This window comes from Pan paniscus, chromosome 3 (assembly GCF_029289425.2).
Source record: "Pan paniscus chromosome 3, NHGRI_mPanPan1-v2.0_pri, whole genome shotgun sequence".
Lineage (NCBI taxonomy): Eukaryota > Metazoa > Chordata > Mammalia > Primates > Hominidae > Pan > Pan paniscus.
In genome coordinates, this window is record NC_073252.2 from 80,272,202 (window position 1) to 80,297,582 (window position 25,381).

Here is a 25,381-nt window from a genome sequence, read left to right on the forward strand (position 1 = left end):
GTAACTCAGATGGGTTTTCTTATGCATTTCTGGAAGAGACATTCATCAACAACAAAGGATTGTGTCCACTGTGCCGTATGATACAGTTACAGATCAGAGCGGGCAAACCTTTTCTGTAAAGGGCTGGATAGTAATATTTTAGGCACTGGGAGCCAGACAAACTTTGTTGGAACTATTCAGTTCTGCTTTTGTATTGCATAAGCAGCCATAGATTATATATAAGTGAGTATGGCTATATTCTAACAAAGCTTTATTTACAAAATCAGACAGTAGGCCAAATTTGGCCTGTTTGCCACAGTTTGCTGACGCTGTTATAGAATAACATGAACTTACCATTATGACTCTCATTTATGTTTAAAAAAGCAGAACAACTATTTGTTATAATATTTTCAACTAAACAGATTTTGTGACACTGCAGAGATGATGAGTTCTGAGTTCCAAGAATCTATATATTAAAAACCCATGTATTCTTCTTAGTCATTTCCATCCCATACAATACTATAAATCAGATTAAACTAGAACTGGGGGAATAACTGAACTCAGATAAGGGAGGAAAGTTGAAAAGTGTTCAGTGCTTACAGATTGTAGTAGAGACTGCTACTTGTCCCTCAACACCCAGCCTCCCTTTCTTCCTTTTAGAAACTCCAAGATTTTAGCCACTCAGTTACAATGTACATACGTAGGTTCATGCCACTACATGAAAAACAAACAAACAAACAAAAATATAAAAACAAAGCTGCTTGCCCTCAACTTTCCCATTCCTGTATACAGGGGCAAGCAGGGCTGAGGATCAGCTGAGTAGTCACCTTCCGTCATGAGATGAGGGCTGCTATGGTTGGAATGTTTATTCCCTCCAAAACTCATGTTGAAATTTAGCGGCTGTTTTTACAATATTAAGAGATAGGACCTTTAAGAGGTGATAAGGCAGAGCCCTCCTGAGTGAGATTAATGCCATTATAAGAGGGCGAGTTTGATCCCCTTTTGCCTCTTTGCCCTTCCACCATCTGAAGGTGCAGTGTTCAAGGTGCCATCTTGGAATTCGGATCGTCAAATCTTCTGGTGGCTTGACGTTAGACTTTTCAGCCTCCAAAACTGTGAGCCAATAAATTTCTGTTTATAAGTTACCTGTGGTATTCCACTGTGGCAGCACGAAATGGACCCAAACAAGGGCCTGACCCTTGGGAGACAGCAAAGTAAAAAGATAGAGAAAAGGATCTAGGTCCTTAGATAACCCTGTGAAGCAAAGCTACCCTATCCCTGTAAACTGTCAACCAGATAAACTTTTTCATGAGAGATAAATCAGTCTCTCGGTTTGCTTAAGCCACTTTCGTTCTCTGATAAAAGAGTTAAAAACCAATATTTTAACTAGGACACAAATTGACTTTCTCACTACTAAACAGGGTGGCCTGCCAACCATTCTTAGTAGTGTAGTTGCTTGAAGGATTCTTAGCCTATGATTCCATTTATTCTCTCAATGATAAAATAAATACCATACCTGGGCAGAAGAGCAATGGACGTCGTGAGGATACAAACTAAGTAGAATACTGGATCCAGCATGTGCTCCTGCATAATCCAGTAAGGGTTGGATGGTGGGTTGCAAGTTACACACATGGCTCCAAAAACTATGGCAAATAAAAAATAAGACAAGATGCTACCAATGATGACCAGCAAGTGAATCCAAGTCTGTAAGACAAGAAGAGCAGAGGAAATGAATGCTCTGTCACTGATACAGTATTGCCACCCAGACAAATCTGCTCCATTAAAGAGACAACACATCTAAGCACTGGATGAATGGTGTAACAAACCTGAATAAACAAAATATAAGATATCAAGGAGATGGGAGTATTTTTTGTGAATGAATTACATCACCGTTTGAATTCTGTAAAACTAAATTAAATCAAATGCCAAAAGGGAATTCTGTTGACTAGTTTATTCTATACTATCCATGCACCAAGAGGTGTCTGGATTTTCTCCTTAATTTTTTTCATGTAGTCACTCATTGGTCTGTTTCCTTGTTAACTGGAAACAGGTTCCTCCCAGTGAACCTCAAACTTAAGCCATTCAAATAGGTGTTAGACAGTACTGTTGATCACGAATACTGTCATTCTCCTCCCTGAGTAAGCATTCAGGTGGATCACATTTCCACACTCCCTTGAAATTAAGCATGGCCATATGTCTTGCTTTGACTAATAAAATGTGAGTACAAGGGGTATGTAAAACTTTCCGGTTAGAAGTATGTAAGAGCTTGTCTGCAATTTTCCATGCTGTCTCCTTTCCTTCCATACTGACCAAGAAGTTCTCTGAGAGGATGGTTGCTTCTAGAGCTGTCTGGAATATCAGCCAACTTTATATGAGCAAGAAATAAATGTTTGCGTGTCATACCACAGCCTAGCTACTTTCATATTCATGTATATCTTGCAATATTATTTTTCTTAACATTGGTTCACTAATTAAGTAACTTTATGTAGAAAGAAAAGTACAATGAGATATCATCTCAATCTCACCCCAGTTAAAATGGCTTGTATCCAAAAGACAGGCAATGCCAAACATTGGTTAGGATGTGGATAAAAGGGAACCCTTGTACATTGTTAGTGGGAATGTAAATTAGTACAGCCACTATGGAGAACAGTTTGGAGGTTCCTCAAAAAACTAAAAATTAAGCTACTGTATGATTCAGCAATCCCACTGCTGGTTGTACACCCAAAAGAAAGGAAATCAGTATATCAAAGAGATATCTGCACTCCTATGCTTGCTGCAGCACTGTTTACAATAGCCAAGGTTTGGAAGCAACCTAAGTGTTCATCAACAGATGAATGGATAAAGAAACTGTGGTATATCTACACGATGGAGTACTACTTGGCCATAAAAAAGAATGAGATTCTATCACTTACAACAACACGGATGGAACTAGAGGTCATTATGTTAAATGAAATAAGGCAGGCACAGAAAGACAAATACTGCATGTTCTCACTTATTTGTGGGATCTAAAAATCAAATCAATTGAACTCATGGACATAGAAAGTAGAAGGATGGTTATCAGAGCCTGGGAAGGGTAGTGGAGGTATCAGGGGAGGTGGGGATGGTTAATGGGTACAAAAGAAAAATAGAAAGAATGACTAAGACCCACTATTTGATAGCATAATGGGATGACTATAGTCAATAATAATTGTATATTTTAAAATAACTTAAAGGATCTATTTGGATTGTTTGTAACTCAAAGGATAAATGCTTGAAGGGATGGATACCCCATTCTCCATGATGTGCTTATTTCACATTGCATCCCTGTATCAAAACATCTCATGTACATAATAAATATATACACCTACTATGTACCCACAAAAATTTTAGAAATAAAAAAAGAAATTTAAATTCAAAAATGAAGAAAAGTATATACCTACTTTAAATGTATGAGGTTGGTGCAAAAATAATTGCGTTTTTTTGGGCACCAACTTCATAATATTAATATTCTCTGTTATAAAAGAGCTGAGTCTAGGGTTTGATTAATCTTTGTTATAAAGAGAAATTAGCAAGAATTACTGTGATAAAACATAATAGCATCAAATGAGATACCTCTTTGATATAATCGGAAGTATGAAAACAGAATTACCTTCACATTATGTAGTATTTAGTGTTATTTAGTGCAGTATACAGTACTACCTAAAATCATGGTGTGTACTATTGGTGGCTATCATGCTTTTTAGGGAAACACTGCTTTTATTAATCTCTTTTATTTTCTAGGGCTATAATTTTCAAATAAGATTAGATTTTCTTCTTTTCTCTCCTAATCTTGCAAAGTATTTCCCCATGGCAGATACCTTCACAAGAGTCACACAGACTGCTTATTTTTAAATAAAATGTACAAACAACTAGAAAAATGTTAGCTAACTCCAGGATTAAGATCTTCATGCTGCTAAAACAATAAATCCTTTTTTTTCTTTCTCAAATGTCTTTCCTTCTATTTGAGCCATTTTGCTCCAATTTTTTATCTCTTAAAACATGCTTTGGCCAGGCACAGTGGCTCACGCCTGTAATCCCAGCACTTTGGGAGGCTGAGGTGGGTGGATCACGAGATCAGGAGATCGAGACCATCCTGGCTAAGATGGTGAAACCCCGTCTCTACTAAAAATACAAAAACAAAATTAGCAGGGCGTGGTGGTGGGCGCCTGTAGTCCCAGCTACTCGAGAGGCTGAGGCAAAAGAATGGCATGAACCCAGGAGGTGGAGCTTGCAGTGAGCAGAGATAGCGCCACTGCACTCCAGCCTGGGTGAAAGAGCAAGACTCTGTCTCAAAAACAACAACAACAACAAAAACAAACAAAAAACAACAACAACAAAAAACATGCTTTTGGCAAGTGAGATAGTGACTTCATAGAATTTATACATTTAATTGATACAAAGAAGTGAAAGTCAAAGAATACTGGGTAAAAACCAACAGGGAAGTGTGAGGTGGCAATGAGATGGTGAATAAGAGCATGAAGGGAAAGAGTTTTATACTTTCAGAATGGCTGGCTTTTATTAACAAGAGACCTGCAGGGCCAGGATCTCTAGTTTCTTATCCTCCAGCATAAGAAACAATTCTCTAATGATGCATCCTTTAAACAGCAGTCTCTGTTTATCTTTGACTGTAGCTTTCACAATGCTGCACTCCAGCATTATATGCAGTCTCGGCAAAATGTTCCTCCCCTAGCCAAAGCCTGTGACTGAAGCTAGGGAAATAGGATTCCATCACAAGAGAGTAGACTTGGAGCACAATGGGGCAAGAGCAGAAAGAAAATAAATGGAGCCAGTTCAGACCAGAGGACCATCCTGACAAGCCTGACCATTAGTTTCTGCTCTGTGCATCTCCAGAGTCACTCTGGTTTCTCAGATATTTTTGCTTTTCTTTATTTTGTTCTATCATGGTTCTTCATTATATTTTTTAATAACTTTTCTATTTCTTCAGGTTATTCAGATGATGTTGCTCATAATCCGTGAACCCAAACTGATACACTTTATGTGTTAAATCCTCTGGCACACTAATAAATGTCAGAACCTTTGGCATTTTCTCAGGTGGCCACCAAAAGTACCAATGCAATTGCTTAAAAATTGAATAGGTATAAAAACAATCCCAAATATTTCAGTTCTAGAATTTCCTTTACCCATCTGGTATTTGCAGTTATTAACCTTTTACTACATTTTAGCTTGTAATATTTTGTTATAGATGATTGTAAGCAAAGCAAATAATGTCCAAAATAATCAGCCCTACTTTAGAAATTGTTATAAATAATTTTGTAATATAACTTCATATATTTTAAACTATAACCTTATTCAGCTATTTCCTATTTAAAATTCATATGTTATCAGGATGGTAAACATAACCCAAAAACTGGTTATTTCATCATTTATTTATCCATTCAAATATTTTTTGAGCACCTGCTGTGTGCCAGTCTTGTCCTTTAACACTGGTATACAGTGGTGAACAAAATAGGCATGAACCCTACCCTCGCAGAGAGCATAGGCTAATGCGGAAGATAAACATGAATAAGATAATCACATTTTTTTGTTTTTAGAGACAGGGTTTCTCTCTGTTTCCCAAGCTGGAATGCAGTGGCATGATCATAGCTTACTGCAGCCTCCAACTGTTGGGCTCAAGTGAGACTCCTCCTCAGTCTCCCAAGTGGCCGAGACTGCTGGCAGGTGCCATGACACACAGTTAGTTTTGTTATTTTTTTTAGAGACAGGGTCTCACTATGTTGCCCAGGCTGGTCTTGAACTCTTAGCTTCATGTGATCCTCCCACCTCAGCCTCCCAAAGCTCTGGAATTGCAGGTATGAGTCACTGCACCTGGTCTGAGATAATCACATAATTAAATAAATAATTATAAATTATGATTAGAGTTATGAGTAAGAGCAAGAGAATGGTATCAGAGAATGGATGGTTAGGGAAAGGCTGTTGGGGGAAATTATATTTTTGATGAAATTTAAAATAACATTTGCGTTGGGCGAAGTGCAGGGATGCAAGGGGGAATGCAAATTACCTCCGTTAAAAGATATGCTAAGTGCCAAGATCCTGATGTGGTAATCAGTTCAATGTATTGAAGAAACTGAAAGAGGGATAAGGTGGTTCCAGCCCACGAATATGTGGAAATGAGGTTGAAGAGAGAAGTACAGCGTCACTGCACCATCTTAGGGCTTTCATATTTTATTCCAAGTACAATGGGAAACCACTGAAGGGTTTTACCCAAAGGAGAGCCAAAAAAGATTTTTTCTATTATAAGGAAGGCATAAAATCATCCCTAAAGTCACTGTACCAGGATTATGATACAACACCTTTTTTCATTTTCACTAAAAGTAATCAGCTTGGTCTTGAAGAATGAAGGTTAAATATCCCTCCAGTCTGTCTCACATCTCCATGAACCCTCCACCACTGATACTACCAAAGGGAGCAAGGCAGGTGTTTTCCACTATCCCCAGCTACACATCAACCTCAGCATAATGGCATTCAATGATCACCCAGAGTAGCTGTGATCACCCTTCTCCCATAGATTCATTACTCTTCTCATTACCACTTATCTTCAGGGTCACTGCTAATAGAAGACATATCCCCAAGCATAAAAGATTTTAGGCTACTTCAGAGGCAAGAAAACCACTCACCAAACTCTTGCTTTCAATGACCAGATGGAGGAGAATGATGAACAGAGCAGCTGTGTTCAGGGGGTTTCCAAATGCAAAGATGTCAATATCTGAGCCCTGGTAGGTCTACAAAGAGAGGACATTAGATGATCCTGGAGAGTTGTGCAACTTGGTGTGGGTAACATCACTTTATCTACAGCTCAACCAAGGCTTGAATCCCTTCTACAAGGTCCCTGTGAACTGGCCATTTGAAATAAACTTGAACATTTCCACAAGTAAGAGACTGACTCTCTCCCAGACAGGGCATCTAATCTTCAGTTTTTTTCAACTGGAATTCCTCTTTATTCTGAATCATAATTGATCCTCCTGGAACCTTTTACTCACACTTCTAGCTTTTTAAGGTATAGAGAAATTTGTTCTATTTAATAGAGCTACAAATCTTTGAGGCAGCTATTATAACTATCTTTCCTAGGAAAATATACCCTCCTTTCCTATATGTCTTCAAGTCCTTATGCTATTCCTCTAATGACACAATTTTCTCATGTTTCACCATCATCTTCATTCTATTCTGAATATACTTCAGATTGTCTTGTTTATATTTCTCCTGAAGTGCAGTATAGCCAGAAAACTCTAGCAAGGCTAATTCAAATGATTTTATTTGAATAAAGAATAAAAATTGTCAATTTAGAAATGATCATCTTTTTCATTCTTAATACTGTGCTTCTATTAACACCACCCATGATAAAACAGGTGTTTTCTTTAGGAGAACGGTATATGTGGATGAGCAGCTATATAATGCTGCTTTGTGTATTGTGTTAGCCTAAATTTTCTAAAATTAAAGTTTATACTTTTTTTGCTTTGTTACATTTCTTCCATTCTTTACCTGTAAAACAGATTTTATAGTTTTAAAGACATTACTTATGGAATCTTAAATTTAATGCTCTGAATATCATTCGAGTCGAATTAGCCCAGCACTCACTAATAAAAGCTTTCATATTCTGGCATTGCCTCTCTGATTTTTTTAGACAGGGTCTCACTCTGTTGTCTAGGCTGGAGTGCAGTGGCGCAATCACAGTTCACTGCAGCCTAGACCTCCTGGCCTCAAGCAATCCTCCTACCTCAGCCTCCCAAATAGCTGGGGCCACAGGTCCACACCACTACACTCAGCTAATTTTTAAATTTTTTGTAGAGATGGTGGCCTCACTATGTTGTGCAAGCTGGTTTCAAACTCCTCAACTCAAGCAATCCAACTGCCTCAGCCTCCCAAAATGCTGAGATTACAGGTGTGAGCCACTGTGCCCAGCCTGTCTGATTTTTGACTAATCTAATTATATAGCCAGACATCCAATTTTGTTCAAGTCGTTGATAAAAATTTTTAAGCAGTACAGAGTTAACAAGAGGCCTAAGAGGACTCAAACTATGTATGTCTATCTAAATTTAATCCATTACCTAACATATATTTTTGGGGAGATTATAATTTAGTCAGTTAATAATCAACCTGATTATATGAGCAATCTGCCCTCCTTTATGCTGAAATTGGTGGCAAAGTACAAAGAAGCATCATTGATTCATTAATAACAAATATACTGAGTGAACAAAGACTCACAAAATAAGGCACAAAGAAGCAGACCAGGCTTTGATAAAAAGCATCCAATAAGGTGATCCAGAAGGTATGGGGTAAGTATGCCTAGAAATGAAGCAGATAACGGGGAGGGAGTAAGATTAACAAGGGTCCAAGAAAAGAAACAACACAAGCCAGTACTTACATTTGTTTCTCTGAGAGAAAGCTCCATTTCTTCAAGTGGTATTTGTCAACAGAGGTAAAGATAAGGGTAACTGAATGTGATGGGTTCACAAGTAAACATGAAAAAAATCATTGAAGGAACATTTATTCAACTCATGTTGCCTTTATTACAGGATAAACTTTAAATCTAGCTGAAATACAGCTGGTAGTACTAACTTCTCCTTTCCTACTGATCAGAAAGTACTGTTTCAAAACTTCTCCAACTCTATCCATTTCTCTTTCTCTAAATTACTCCCTTCATTCCAATTCACCATCAACTGTCTCTATGAATGGCTGGATAGCCATCTAACTGCCCTCTTTGCTTCCTCCCATATTCTCAATCCAATCTTACAAAATCAGCCAGATGGTTTTAAACCCATTTCCCATTTAGAAAAAAAAGGCAGCTTGCTGCCAGCGCAGTATTCCTAAGGCAAATTGGAAATGGACTTAAAAAATGTAAACCAGGTCATGCCATCTTTCTAATTGATCAAATTGACTCCTTCCACTCCCTCCAATGACTTCCCACTGCATTTCCAACACAATCTAAGTTTCTTCTCATGACCTATAAGGTCCTACATGGTTTGCCCACTCAATAGTTCTCCAGGGTTACTTCTTGCCATTTTGATTCTGCAACATGGACCTTCTTCATTCTTTTCCTCAAATGTGCCAAATCCATTCTTTCCTCAGGGATTCACCTGTGCTAGTCTCTCGGCCAGGAATTCTTTTCCTGGACCTCCTACATGAACATTTCCTCATTACTTGTGTCCTAGCTCAAATATCACTTCCTCATACAGGCACACCAAACCAATCTAAAAGCTGTGCCCACTCAGGCACTTACTACCATGGAAACCTGAGAAGTATCTCATCACCATCAGGAATAATTCTCTCTGTTTAATAAATGCTCTAGTTCTCTCAGTGGAATGCAAGCTCATAGAATAGAATGTTGACTCTTTTATTCAAGTGACTAAAACAGTGTCTTGTACATACCAGGTGCCCAACAAATATTTATTGGGTTAATAAAGTATTCATATACAAGTTTTCATATACTAAACTGCTTCCTACACAAATCTTAGAGAAAAAAAGAAAGAGTAAGAGACAATAGTCAAATGATTGAAGATGACTTTTCAAACAAGAGCCAACTCTGAAGTTGGATTCTGAGGCTGTGTGAAGGATTCTGAGGCTGCATTCAGATCCAGCAGGAAAGAGTGCTATCACTTATTAGTGATACCTGCCATGAACAAAATTGGAAAAACATGTGTCACATCCCTGAGCTAGTCTTTTCCTAACATGCTCTCAGTCTTGTTTTCTTCCAAATACAGAGGCTGAAACTTCCTTGAAAATGTCTCACTGTCTCTTAAAGAACAAAGCTTTATAAATATACAAATTCTCCATATACATTCTTCCATTCTTTAGAAGAATATACTTGGAATTTTTACATCTATCCTTTTTTATCCCTTCATTCTCTGGAAAATCAAAGCAATGAAGATTCATTGTTTCCAGTCCACTTTTCTCTATATCTTCTTCTATTATTTTCTCATTGGATATGAAGGATATTCTGCCTGCCTTTCTTCCATAAAATCTCAGCAGAAGCCCAATCCAATGGTGGAAGAGAATGTGCCAGAGACAAAGGGGCAAGCAAAATGCCACTGGACAAGAGAGAACCACTTAGGGATAAGTTAAAATATAACTTCATGCATCTGGGGAAACAGAGGTTGCTCAAAGAACCTAGAGTAAAAGGAAAGAAATACAATTTCCCAGTCACATGAGGAATAGGACTTACAAAAGTAAAGAGAGAAGGATCATGATTAAGATAAATGAGAGGCTGGAGGGATTAACTCACGGAGTCCACTGGAAACTGAAAGGGGAAAGTCTGGACGTGAAGCCAAAGTCAAAAAAGAAGATTGTGGGTGATGAGAGATCGGGGTGAGGCTTCGTGGAAGGGAAGCTTCTGACTGCAGACTTCCAGACTCATCTTTAGAGGAGAGAGATTCTGTAGCTCTGGAGAGTATATTTCATGACACTGAACACAGGAAAACGACCCAAGCATAAAACATAATTTTGTTGGAGGCCAAGTTCAAAGAAAGGACAAATTTTAGAAGGTAAAGTCAATGAAATCAGTTACCTTTTATCAATAGCTACATGCTGGGACAATCTGCCTGCTGTGATCATGTTTTATATAACTGGCCAGCTCACTAGAACAATGTGTACAAGGATTGGTGAGAGGATTCAACAACAGGAAACAATGATCTCACGTCTCCCAAGGATAAGGACAAATAACAATCTTTAGTCCATACAAATGGGCTTTTAAAACACAGGCTATAAAAACTTTGACTGAAAATCTCCCTCAACCCTCCTTTCCTCAGTGGATTTGGAATTTCAATTATGCCTGGGGCGTGGGACAAGCTTCTCTGACATCAACCACATGTTCTTGCATCCTGGCTTGAACTTTAAGTCAGACTGGACTCCTTTAGGAAAACCTATGTAGTTCATTGGTCTGAATGGATTGGATGATATTAGAGGATTATAAGGACCCCTTCTTTCCTGAAAGCTGAATCTGTGATTTCTCTGTTGGTTGTTCTAAGTAGTGTAAGGACACTAAATGACTCTCCATTCCAGAAAGGCATTTCAAGTCAGAATAGTTAGACCGATGAAAATAAATGCATTATTTTAAATTTGGGATTTCCTCAAATTTCTGGTTAATTCTGGAGGGTAAAAATGACAACACTGAGAGCTTGCTATGGCTGGAAGTTGTACCTGTATTATCTTCCTTAATCCTCACTTCATTCCCATAAAGAACCTGCAGCACAGGCAAGTTAAAAAATTTACCAAGGTCACATACCACAGAACCAGAATTTAAACTCAGAGTAAACATAACCTATTCTTTCTAACATATACCAAGCCACTTTTTAGTGGTGGGATTTCTTGAAAAATTACTTAACCCCTTTGAGGTTCAGATTCTTCATCTTAGAATGGGACCAACACTAGGTTCTGTCTCAACGTGTTTTCATGAAGATAAATCAGACGGGGGATGTTAAGTAGTTAGCACAATAGATGGCAATGGGGTTTAGTAAATGTTAGATATTATTGGTTGTAAGATTCAAACTTTAGATTTCTTCTTCTAAGTACATAAGGCCCTTCATAGATTAATCTGTATTTACCTCAAAGTTAAGTAAGTGAATATCTGCCACATAAGTAGAGATCTTTTAAAACAATCAGATATTTCAAACAGTTCTGAGTAGACTGCAATATTTGGCTAACTAAGAAAACACACTGGCTTTGACAATGGATATGCATCCATCCAAGCACTCTTGCTTTAACACCTACCTCTGATTTCTGACCACTTTTGTAAAGTTCAGGCAGTTGCATGAGGGTCTCTGCAGACACATCTTTCTCCAAAACACCATAAATGACAGGAGGGGCAGATGTGAAGAGGAGGTTGAAGAAGATCAAAACCCAGTAATCAGTCATGGATGTTCCTGAAAATCCACAAAAGAACTGGTACCAGAAAAGGAGGTTCACATAGGCCTAGAGACACAAAGAAGGACATTCAGATCTTAGAAACAGTAATGTGTGCTATGATTACACATTCCAAATGCTGCCATTTTGAGCTGGGTGACCTCAGCCTCTCTGCAGTTTTCTTATATAAGATAGGACCACAATTTACCTTGCAGCTTTTTTTGGTAAATAATTTATTAAATTAAAGTGCACACATGTATGTGCACACACTCACACCCCACTTATTATGTGGTGCTAGCACTGTTCTAAGTGCTTTAGGAATAATTCATTTAATCATCATAACAACCTGGGAATTACATTGTTGTTGCCATTTTACAGGTCAGGAAATTAAGTGTAATTAACTGAATGTTAATTTAATTAAGTGTAATTAACTGAATGTTAATCCCAAAATTTATATGAAATCCTCTTGAAACAAAACTCCCTCTATCTAAGACCAATGTCCTTTCCTGTGGTCTGCCCTACTTGAGAGCACAGAGCACTATCCCCACTGTGACAGTGTTAGGAGGTAGTACCTTTGGGAGGTGATTAGGCCTTGACATTGGAGACCTCATGAATGGAATCAGTTTCTTTATAAAAGGGACCCCAGTGAGCTCTCATCATCTCATCTCTTTTTATGTAAGGATATAATGAGAAATCTACAATCCACAAGAAAACCCGCACCAGAACCTGACCATTCTGGTACCCTCATCTGGATTTCCAGCCTCCAGAATAGTGGGGAAGAAATGTTGTTTACAAGCCACCTGTCTGTGGTACTTTGTTACAGCAGCCCGAACAGACTAAGATACTGAGGCACAGAGAGACTAAGAAACTTGCCCAAAGCCACATGGCTAATAAGTAGCAGAACCAGTATTCAAACTGAAGGATTCAACACTAGATGAAGAGAATCTAACCCAGTGCCTGGCACAGACATGGAGTAGGCACAGCACAAATGTCCATTTTCTTGCCTTCTGGGTTCATAAATACATAGTGGTGAAATGGAATGGTGCCAGCAGAGTGGTCAGCCATCCCAGTTTGCTTGGGACTGAGGGGTTTCCCAGGCCTTGGGATGCCCAGTGCTAAAACCGGGACACTCTCAGGAAAACCAGGATAGTTGGTGACCCTAGAGTCCAGGCACAGGCATTCTACATGGTTTCCTATAGTATTTTGTCTCAGACAAACTAAGTTCACTATAAAAAGCTCTGTGCTCCTGAGGAGGGCAGGCCACAGGAAAGGACATTGGACTTAGAGAGAGTTTTGTCTCAAGGCTGGGGGATACTTCTAATTGATTCTTTGCCTTTAGGTCATTGTCCTAACCACCCTGAATTATTATTTCCTCCTCTGTAAAATGAGAGTTATACTACCTTAGGGCTTAGTATCAAGATCAAATTAGAAAATGGTCATCATCGGCCGGATGCAGTGGCTTATGCCTGTAATCCCAGCACTTTGGGAGGCCAAGGCGGGCAGATCACTTGGGGTCAGGAGTTCAAGACAATCCTGGCCAACATGGTGAAATCCTGTCTCTCCCCCCGCAAAAAAAACCAAACCAAACAGAAATTAGCTAAGTATGGTGGCGCGTGCCTTTAGGCCCAGCTTCTCAGGAGGCTGAGGTGGGAGGTTAGCTTGAACTCGGGAGGCAGAGGTTGCAGTGAGCCGATATCATGCCATTGCACTCCAGCCTGGGGGACAGAGTGAGATCCTGTCTCAAAAATCAAACACACAAACAAGGAAGTAGTCATGATCTGTAAAGTGCCTCATTAAAAAAAAAATTATGGTCATCATAGATACACTAGAACCTCAGGACAAGGGCCACAATCCTTAGACTAGATTTTGAATTTCTTGATCTCTTGACCTCGTGATCTATCTGCTTCGGCCTCCCAAAGTGCTGGGATTACAGGCGTGAGCCACCGCACCTGGCCAGAATAGATTTTCTTAGTCTAGCATCTATGGACATGGATCAGGACCAATTTCTGAAAATGTATTGTTTGTGGTTTGGGGCGCTATTCTGGGGGAATGAATCCATAGTCTTCACTGGCACCTCAAAGGTTGTCCAACATCCAAGAACCATGGTCTCAGAAAGATAAGCTACTCTAATGGCTTCTGGTCCAAGATCTTTGCATAGCATATAAAATATGCATTGTTTAGCTAGGTAAATAAGAGATATCAATTAAGTCTGGAGATTATCAGTATGAATGGCCACTCAAGGATTATGGAGCAGGAAGATCACTGAGGTCCTGATTCTCTCTACTAACCAACACTCCCTCTCTTCAAGAGTGTATACCATATCCTCCTAATACTAGTATTTCTTTACTGTTGGATTCAATCTGGAGTTAAAAGGAGGTGAGGAGGTGAATGGATATTGCCACAATAGGGGAGAAGGTGAACAAATGCAAAGGTTTGAAATAAAAACTTGGGAGAGGGGCTCCTCTTTAAAAGCCATTGACCACTAAGTTCTGGAATTGTAAATTACAAGCTGCAGTTTTTCCCAGAAGCACATACTCAGGCAGAGATTTTATACATTTCAAATATTTTCCTAAAGTATCTGAGTTTTACTAAACTTTGACTAACTGCGCTAATTCTAATCAGTAAAGTCTTGAGAGATTCCTGAAAAGTGTATTGTGCTGCAGGAAAAAAAAAATGTTCCTACTGATGGACATACATGTGCACACAGAGTTCTAAATTACACATTTGGGATGTCCTAAAAATGGCTTTTTTCCCCCTAAAAATGGTATTGTAATAGAGTGACATCAACCCATGTCTACTACTAACATACTACATATGGACTTTAAAGACTAAGAGTGAATTTTGCCTAAAATTCACAATATTTACATAATTACCCCACTTAGAAAATACTTAAGGCCATTACATAATGGTAAAGGGATCAATTCAACAAGAAGAGCTAACTATCCTAAATATACATGCACCCAATATAGCAGCACCCAGATTCATAAAGCATGTCCTTAGAGACCTACAAAGGGACTTAGACTCCCACACAATAATAATGGGAGACTTTAACACCCCACTGTCAATATTAGACAGATCAAGGAGACAGAAGGTTAACAAGGACATCCAGGTCTTGAGCTCAGCTCTGCACCAAGTGGACGTAATAGACATCTACAGAACTCTCCACCCCAAATCAACAGAATATACATTCTTCTCAGCACCGCATCACACTTATTCTAAAATTGACCACATAATTGGAAGTAAAGCACTCCTCAGCAAATGTAAAAGAACAGAAATCACAACAAACTGTCTCTCAGACCAGAGTGCAATGAAATTAGAACTCAGGATTAAGAAACTCACTCAAAACTGCACAACTACATGGAAACTGAACAACCTGCTCCTGAATGACTACTGGGTAAATAACTAAATGAAGGTAGAAATAAAGATGTTCTTTGAAACCAATGAGAACAAAGACATAGTGTACCAGAATCTCTGGGACACATTTAAAGCAATGTGTAGAGGGAAATTTATAGCACTAAATGACCACAAGAGAAAGCAGGAAAGATCTAAAATCAACACCCTAACATCACAATTAAAAGAACTAGAGAAGCAAGAGCAAACACACTCAAAAGCTAACAGAAGGCAAGAAATAACTAAGATCAGAGCAGAACTGAAAGAGATAGAGACACAAAAAACCCTTCAAAAAATCAATGAATCCAGGAGCTGGTTTTTTGAAAAGATCAACACAAAGATTAGACCGCTAGCAAGATGAATAAAGAAGAAAAGAGAGAAGAATCAAATAGATGCAATAAAAAATGACAAAGGGTATATCACCACCGATGCCACAGAAATATAAACTACCATCACAGAATACTATAAACACCCTATGCAAATAAACTAGAAAATCTAGAAGAAATGGATAAATTCCTGAACACATACACCCCCACAAGACAAAACCAGGAAGAAGGTGAATCTCTGAATAGACCGATAACAGGCTCTGAAATTGTGGCAATAATTAATAGGCTACCAACTAAAAAACGTCCAGGACCAGATGGATTCACAGCCGAATTCTACCAGAGGTACAAGAAGGAGCTGGTACCATTCCTTCTGAAACTATTTCAATCAATAGAAAAAGAGGGAATCCTCCCTAACTCATTTTATGAGGCCAGCATCATCCTGATACCAAAGCCTGGCAAAGACACAACGAGAAAAGAAAATTTTAGACCAGTATCCCTGATGAACATCGACACGAAAATCCTCAATAAAATACTGGCAAACTGAATCCAGCAGCACATCAAAAAGCTTATCGACCATGATCAGGTCGGCTTCATCCCTGGGATGCAAGACTGGTTCAGCATACACAAATCAATAAACATAATCCATCACACAAACAGAACCAATGACAAAAAACACATGATTATCCCAATAGATGCAGAAAAGGCCTTCAACAAAATTCAACAGCCCTCCGTGCTAAAAATTCTCAATAAAGTAGGTATTGATGGAACATATCTCAAAATAATAAGAGCTATTTATGACAAACCCACAGCCAATATCATACTGAATGGACAAAACCTGGAAGCATTCCCTTTGAAAACCGGTGCAAGGCAAGGATGCCTTCTCTCACCACTCCTATTCAACATAGTGTTGGAAGTTTTGGCCAGGGCAATCAGGCAGGAGAAAGAAATAAAGGGTATTCAATCAGGAAAAGAGGAAGTCAAATTGTCCCTGTTTGCAGATGACATGATTGTAGATTTAGAAAACCCCACTGTCTCAGCCCAAAATCTCCTTAAGCTGATAAGCAATTTCAGCAAAGTCTCTGGATACAAAATCAATGTGCAAAGATCACAAGCATTCCTATACACCAAGAACAGACAAACAGAGATCCAAATCATGGGTGAACTCCCATTTACAATTGCTACAAAGAGAATAAAATACCTAGGAATCCAACTTACAAGGGATGTGAAGGACCTCTCCAAGGAGAACTATAAACAACTGCTCAATGAAATAAAAGAGGACACAAACAAATGGAAGTACATTCCATGCTCATGGGTAGGAAGAATCAATATCGTGAAAATGGCCACACTGCCCAAGGTAATTTATAGATTCAATGCCATCCCCATCAAGCTACCAATGACTTTCTTCACAGAATCGGAAAAAACTACTTTAAAGTTCATATGGAACCAAAAAAGAGCCCGCATTGCCAAGACAATCCTAAGCCAAAAGAACAAAGCTGGAGGCATCACGCTATCTGACTTCAAACTATACTACAAGGCTACAGTAACCAAAACAGCATGGTGCTGGTATCAAAACAGAGAGATAGACCAATGGAACAGAACAGAGGCCTCAGAAATAACAGCACACATCTACAACCATCTGATCTTTGAGAAACTGACAAAAACAAGAAATGGGGAAAGGATTCCCTATTTAATAAATGGTGCTGGGAAAACTGGCTAGCCATATGTAGAAAGCTGAAACTGGATCCTTTCCTTACACCTTATACAAAAATTAATTCAAGATGGATTAAAAACTTAAATGTTAGACCTAAAATCATAAAAACTCTAGAAGAAAACCTAGGCAATACCATTCAGGACATAGGCATGGGCAAGGACTTCATGACTAAAATACCAAAAGCAATGGCAACAAAAGCCAAAATAGACAAATAGATCTAATTAAACTAGAGAGCTTCTATCATCAGAGTGAACAGGCAATCTACAGAATGGGAGAAAATTTTTGCAATCAACCCATCTGACAAAAGGCTAATATCCAGAATCTACAAAGAACTCAAACAAATTTACAAGAAAAAAAACAACCCCATCAAAAAGTGGGAAAAGGATAAGAATAGACACTTCTCAAAAGAAGACATCTATGCAACCAACAGACACATGAAAAAATGTTCATCATCACTGGTCATCAGAGAAATGCAAATCAAAACAACGAGATACCATCTCATGCCAGTTAGAATGGCAATCATTAAAAAGTCAGGAAACAACAGATGCTGGAGAGCACATGGAGAAATAGGAATGCTTTTACACTGTTGGTGGGAGTGTAAATTAGTTCAACCATTGTGGAAGACAGTGTGGCAATCCCTCAAGGATCTAGAACTAGAAATACCATTTGACCCAGCAATCCAATTACTGGGTATATCACCAAAGGATTATAAATCACGCTACTATCAAGACACATACACACGTATGTTTATTGCGGCACTATTCACAATAGCAAAGACTTGGAACCAACCCAATTGTCCATCAATAATAGACTGGATTAAGAAAATGTGGCACATATACACCATGGAATACTATGCAGCCATAAAAAAGGATGAGTTCATTTCCTTTGTAGGTACATGGATGAAGCTGGAAACCATCATTCTCAGCAAACTATCACAAGGACAGAAAACCAAACATTGCATGTTCTCACTCATAGGTGGGAATTGAACAATGAGATCACTTGGAGACAGGGCAGGGAACATCACATACTGGGGCCTGCTGGGGGGTAGGGGCCTGGGGGAGGGATAGCATTAGGAGAAATACCTAATGTAAATGACGAGTTGATGGGTGCAGCACACCAACATGGCACATGTACACCTATGTATCAGACCTGCACGTTGTGCACATGTACCCTAGAACTTAAAGTATAATTTTTTAAAAAGTCAAAAAAAAAAAAGGATTATGGAGCAGGAAGACCACCAAGGTCCTGATTCTCTTTACTAATGAACACTCCCTCTCTTTGAGAGTGTATACCATATCCTCCTAATACTAGTATTTCTTTACTGTTAGATTCAATCCGGGGTTAAAAGGAGGTGAGGAGGTGAATGGATATTGCCACAATAGGGGAGAAGGTGAACAAATGCAAAGGTTTAAAATAAAAACTTGGGAGAGGGGCTCCTCTTTAAAAGCCATTGACCACTAAGTTCTGGAATTGTAAATTACAAGCTGCAGTTTTTCCCAGAAGCACATACTCAGGCAGAGATTTTATACATTTCAAATATTTTCCTAAAGTATCTGAGTTTTACTAAACTTTGACTAACTGCACTAATTCTAATCAGTAAAGTCTTGAGAGATTCCTGAAAAGTGTATTGTGCTGCAGGAAAAAAAAAATGTTCCTACTGATGGACATACATGTGCACACAGAGTTCTAAATTACACATTTGGGATGTCCTAAAAATGGCTTTTTTTTCCCTAAAAATGGTATTGTAATAGAGTGACATCAACCCATGTCTACTACTAACATACTACATATGGACTTTAAAGACTAAGAGTGAATTTTGCCTAAAATTCATGATATTTACATAATTACCCCACTTAGAAGATACTTACGTCTGATTACCTATGATTTTATAAAAAAAGGAAACTGAAATTGAAATAGCAGGCTGAAGATTAGAGGCCTGGATTTCTAATCAAATTCTGCCCTTTTAGGAATTATAGAATCAAAATATAGTTCCTTTATCATTAAATAACTACTGAGCACAAATACATTTTATAGGTTGGCTAGAGAATTCTTGCATCTGTGAGCAACAGCCAGCTACACGCTAAGACATACTAGGTTTTCATCTGTATCTGTGTCTTTATTATAACACATGGGGCATTAATTTGGAAGAGCTCATATTTTTTGGTATTTCCAGTAAAACGGATGCAAACCTTTTCTTTCTGTACTGACAGATAGCATTAAACATTTCATAATTCTTCTTGTCACAGCCTTTTTTATGGAAGGTCAAAAACTGGATTTTAAATGAAACAGACAGGACTTAATTTAAATGCACAGGGAGTAGAAAATGTTAGCAGATGGACAAGCCTGGCAATTTGCTGTCAGCAGCTGAAACACAGCACATTCCCAGCTTAGTTCTGGAAAGACAGCAAGACCAGTCCTGGCTGTTCCCAATACATCAATAAGGAAAGTAAGCTTAGCATAGGACACTTCGTCTTCATCCCTGATGCAACAGTCTTGGAAGGTACGAAGGGAAAAGGGACAAATTCTCTGGGGTTACATACCACATTCTTATAGAAAAAATAGAGAATCATGTTGGAAAGCCGTGTATAACACCAGTGTCCATGGACAAGAAGGAGCTTGCTGAGATGTTTGAACTGAGAAACGGCAAAGTCACTGGCCATCACAGCCTGCAGATGCAATGGGGAGAGAATGCCATCCTGAGTGATCAAACATGTTAGAACAGACACAGCACAATTCTTGGGAAACCCTAGGCCTCATATTCTACCTTCTTCTGACCGCATTTGTTCCATACATGAATGAAAATCAGTTTTTTGGATTATGAGCTTTTATCTGAATTTTGTGCCTAAAATACCATCCAACACACACACACACACACACACACACACGTGCGCACAAATAGGACACTCCCACTTCCTTCCTTCTCCTCTCATTTCCTCTTCTTTCCCTTTTTTTCCCTCTGTCTCCTGCCTCAAGATCTTTAGGTCCTTCATTCAAATCCTTAGTAGCTTCTTCAGAGTCAGAATTTACGCAGCCATTGCAGGACTAAAATATATATTCCTGTGATTTTAGATAAGCTCTATTTTTAACAAGTGAATAATACAGCTAAAATTACCCAGGAAAATGCCATAATACTCACCTAGTAAAAAAAATCAATGAATAGATAGGTAAACTTCCTGTCTCCCACTCCTCAGCTAGCCACACACAGCCTCACTCTGCTACAGAGAATTTACCATGGAGAATGCTGCCTTTGGATGGGCAGGTCAAGGCCACAGAACTTGGGTGCACAATATCCACTCACCTGCATGCCTTCTTGACCTGAGACCCCTATCCCAATGTCTGCCACTTGTATCATGCTAACATCATTGGCACCATCACCTTCATGAGGCAGAAAAAAAGGAGAGAAACATATGAGGAGTAAAGAAAGGGTGTAAATGTTGCAAATCAATAGGGGCAGCTCAAGTGAACAAATAAATCCTTCAAAGTTCATCCCGTTCTCCAAGTTTCCTGGAAGTAAGTGAAACAGAAATGAAGTGGCATCCCACTGCCATCAGGAAGAATTCCAAGCTCAACACCGCTTTAAACTCCTTCACGCTATGGCACCTACCCAGACTGATCTTGTTTTTCATGTCACTCATGCTACTTTCAACTCTCCAGATACACCCTTCTCCCTGTAGCCACGCACATGATAACAACACTGTCCTGATCACCCCCAGCTCACTTTTCTGGATTTCAATTTTTCTTGCTCTCAGCTTAGATGTCATTTCCTCTGGGAAATCCTTCTGATACTTTTTTTAAAGATCAGATGCTCTTTCATAAGGCTTCAGCACCACCCTATCTATCTCTAGCACACCTATCACACAGTATCATGGTTGCATACAGACTTACTGGTCTCCCCCAACACAGGAAGCTTCTTAGGAGGAGGTACCACATTCCTGCTGGTAATGAACAATTGATCACCAACAATTCACCTGTTTTTCAGTAAAGGTATACTGGTTTTCCTTGGAAATTCTTAGTTTATGTGGTTTGTTAGTGTGAACCCAAACCTCCATATTTATAGGTAAGCAAGTGACCCAGATCTGTACAATCAGCATCTTCTATTCCCTGGCCTCAGTAATTGGTTCAGAAATGGACATATGACTCCAATTAATTAATATTATTATAAGTTATAATTGTTATATATTACATAATGCATGATATAAATTATAAGTATTATATGTAATGTATATGATAAATATAATTATAATGTAATAAATTATAATATAATTATGTTATAATTATGTTATCTATAATTATAAATCCAGGAGTTTTTGCTTTGGAAACATCTGGATCCATAAGCTTGAATAATTCATTTATTTATCTGTTTATTCAATAAGATAATTGAACAAAATTCCACCTTAATCCTGAAACTTTACTGCAGCAATCTGAAAAGTGATGCTATCTTTTCACCTAAGTTGTTAATAGGATAGGATGGAAACCCAGGAGTTTTAGTGGCTACATCACCACCCTGAGGGGAAAATTTACCTGAGACTGGAAGCAGTCCAGAGGGAAAACAGACATAGAAAGAGAGAGCTGATATGCCAAGTCCTCAGTTTAACACTAGAGTCTCTGAGATCTTAATCTCATACTACAATTCTCTTCAGTTATACTCATTCTTTGGTGTCAAGGCTTTGATATCCACTAGACTCTTTTTTTCTTTTATTTTATTTCTTTTTTTTTTTTTTGAGAAAGAATCTTGCTCTGTCTCCTAGGCTGTAATGCAGTGGCATAATCTCAGCTCACTGCAACCTCCGCTTCCCGGGTGCAAGTGACTATTTGCCTCAGCTTCCCTAGCAGCTGGGATTACAGGATCCCACCACCAGTCCTGGCCAAGTTTCGTGTTTGTAGTAGAGGTGGAGTTTCACCATGTTGGCCAGGCTGATCTCGAACTCCTGACCTCAAGTGATCCACCCACCTCAGCCTCCCAAAGTGCTGGGATTACAGGCGTGAGCCACTGTACCTGGCCTGATGCCCACTAGACTTTTGATTCTCAAACTTATATCTCTAGCCAATTTCTTATTCCTAAATTCCAGACTTTTATTCTCACTTCCTACCTGACATCACTGCTTAGATATTTAATGGCCTTTTCAAACTTCACATGAGTAAGACCCAATTCCCAATTTCCCCTGCCTCTATCTCAGTAGATGGCAGCTCTGTTCTTTCTGTTCTTAGACATAACTTTGGCGTTCCCTATGACAACTCTTTCTCTCATATAACATATCCAATATGCCAGCAAATGTCTCTGGGTCTTTTTTCAGACCATGCCCATTTTTCAGACCATGCCCATTATCTGACCATGTCCCAACCCTTCCTTTGCTCCCAGCTGTGCGCAGGCTGCCATCATCTCTTGCTGAATTATTCCAACTGATTTTGTATGTCTTTGCAGTCCAACAATTACTCTGACAGAACAGCCAACATAATCATTTTAAATTTAAGGCAAATCATGTCCCACTCCAGCTCAAAATCCTTCAATGGCTCCCTAATTTTATAATGTCCTCTAAGACCCTATGTGATCTGGCCCTCTGCTGCTTCTCTGACCTTTAATAACCTGCAGAAAACACCTCCCTTTGCTTAATCGGCTTTGTCCTCCGACACACCAAACACGGTTCCCCTCATGGCTTTCATTTTCACTGTCTTCTCTTCCAGAAATGTTCTCCATGTCTCCCATGGCCCCTTTATGATTTCCTTCACATCTCTGCTCACAGTCAACCTTAGCAGTGAGACCTTCTTTGAAAATCGTACTTAAAAGAGCAGCCCCAGCCCATCTCCAGTGCTCTACATCTCCTCACTCCACTTTATTTTTTCAATAGTACTTATCACTACCTGATACCTTACAGATTTATGCTTTGTTTTACTGCATGCCTTCCTACTAGATGTAAGTTCCTTGTAAAAAGGTAGTTTGTCAATTTTATATACTCTTGTATCTCCATTCCTTAGAAAAATGCCTGGTACAAAAAAGGCACTTGATAAATATTTGTGGAATGGATAAATAAATGAATTCTCATGTCCTTGAATTTAGCTTTCCTGAAGGTAGAACACATGGATTTTTCAGTTCTGTGATTCAGTTTATTACTTGATTTAAGCTTGTTGATTTGGGGGTCTGACACTAAACTAAGAAGTCTGGACTATTGTATTGTTTACCATGTCACATCCCTATTACCTGGTTCACAGAAGGTGCTCAAATAGGTGATGGAGGAAGGTGCTCAAATAGGTGATGGGAAGGCGTGAATGTGGTAGAGAAAAAGGGAGGAGGAAAATGGAAGGAACAGTGGGAGAAGAAAGAGACAGAAGGATCGGTGTCTGGTGTGGTGTGAAAGGGAGAAGAGCAGGACTCAGATTCATCCTCACTTACCAATAGCAAGGGTCATCACCTGGAGATGGCTGCGGACCAATTTCACCACTTCACTTTTCTGCAGCGGTGTGGCTCGGCAGCAGACCACAGCTTGACACCAAGATGTCAGTTCCAGGAACTGCTTTTGTAGACTTTCTTGCAGGGCAAACTCCAGGGTCTTCCCAGTGATAATGAGTCCAGCTCGTAACCCTGAGTCCTGGGGGACAGGAGGCTGAAGTAAATCTTCACTTAATGACACTTGCTCTGGCAGGACTTGAGTTTTCTTCTGAAGTTCTTTCAAAATTGTGCTCATCAGCATCCCACAGGCATCCTTGAAACAAGAGGCAAAGGTGGTTAGCCTCCAGGCGCCCTTGGTGTCAGAACCAGTTACATTTTTTATTGTCATTTTTTAGCAATTGCTGAATCGAGAAAACCTCAAATAATGAATAACTGATTATTTTCAAAGATTTTACGAGTCTTCCACAGAGAGTTCTGTGTGTATGTGGGGATGGGTTAAAAGGAGGGGGAACATCTCACCAGTATTTCTTATAAAGAAATAGCTGTGAAATTTCTTCATGTGTGCAATTTGCCTTCTTGAACAGTGAATCCCAAGAGTCCTCTGGTCTCATTCTGCCAATTATTAGCTGCTTGACCTTGGGCAAACTATGTAACCTCTCTAAGCCTTAACTTTCTCATTCAAAATATGCAAATATGCAAATATTATTTCCATCATAATCTTGTTGTGAGGATTAAGCAAAATAATACATGCAAAACTCCTACTGTAAGGCATGACACATGGCAGGCATTTGAAATAGTAATTATTGCTTTTATCTTCTTTTTGATTCAACGTATTCATTCACTCACTAAGTATTTAATGAGAAACTATATATTAGAAAACATTCTAAGAGCTGGAGCTACACCAATAAACATGAAAATTCCTGCCCTCATGGCACTTGCATTCTGGCCAGGATGTTCTTTGTGGTACTTATCACGTCTCCTTTGCATACATCCTCACTCCACACTAGTTAGGAAGTTCTTTAAAGGCAGTTATCACTTTTAATTTCCTTTTGAAGCCTTCATGAGGCTTAAAAGAGGATCACATCAGGTACTCAGTAAACATTCACTGAATGAATTCTACTCAAGAAGATGAACAATAAGCTTATCCAGAAATTATTGTGTCAAGTGACCACTAAGAACAAATTCCAAATCCAGAGCAGTGAATTTAAGTTTAGTTTATACACTAAGTCTGAAATAGTTTATTCGTGAAAGAGCTCTCACTCAGAGCTTGTTTGCTTTGATTTTAAATGCTGTTTTATCAAGCATTTCTCAACCTACAACAAAATAAGAAAAGCAAGGAAGAAGTATATATGGATATGTGCACATGAAACAGCACAAAAACTATAAACGCTCTTGGGGAGTGTTCACAGGGCTCCATTTTAGGAATGAATTTGATCCCATACACCTCCAAAGCCCTTAAGGAAAAGTATACAAAGATGAATCAGATACGCTCATACGGCTCATTACATCATAGTAAAAATTATTTTTAAAACTCTTTTGGAGTTTGGTTAAATTAAAATGGCACATTTAGAAAGTAACATGCCTCGCAATCATTGAAAACATTAACATCAGATTGTGTTTAAGGTATTGTAATTGAAAGAATACAGCTGCAATACCATACAATAATATAAATATAGTCTTTGTGGCATCAATATGCTTACAGTATACAGAATACAGTCT

General features: G+C 38.8%; 1 protein-coding gene across 3 annotated transcripts in view; it reads right to left on the bottom strand.

Moving 5' to 3' along the window:
• ATP10D (ATPase phospholipid transporting 10D (putative)) overlaps positions 1 to 25,381 on the bottom strand; it is a 114,059-nt gene that overhangs the window by 6,033 nt on the left and 82,645 nt on the right. For all 3 annotated transcript variants that reach the window (XM_055111571.2, XM_003816019.5, XM_055111572.2), the window contains 7 exons: positions 23,666 to 23,975; positions 20,576 to 20,652; positions 19,818 to 19,943; positions 11,719 to 11,919; positions 8,218 to 8,298; positions 6,633 to 6,737; positions 1,496 to 1,683 (listed from right to left, as the gene is read on the bottom strand). In XM_055111571.2, coding sequence (XP_054967546.1) covers positions 1,496 to 1,683; positions 6,633 to 6,737; positions 8,218 to 8,298; positions 11,719 to 11,919; positions 19,818 to 19,943; positions 20,576 to 20,652; positions 23,666 to 23,975 — 1,088 coding nt within the window. The remainder of the gene's footprint in view (positions 1 to 1,495; positions 1,684 to 6,632; positions 6,738 to 8,217; positions 8,299 to 11,718; positions 11,920 to 19,817; positions 19,944 to 20,575; positions 20,653 to 23,665; positions 23,976 to 25,381) is intronic.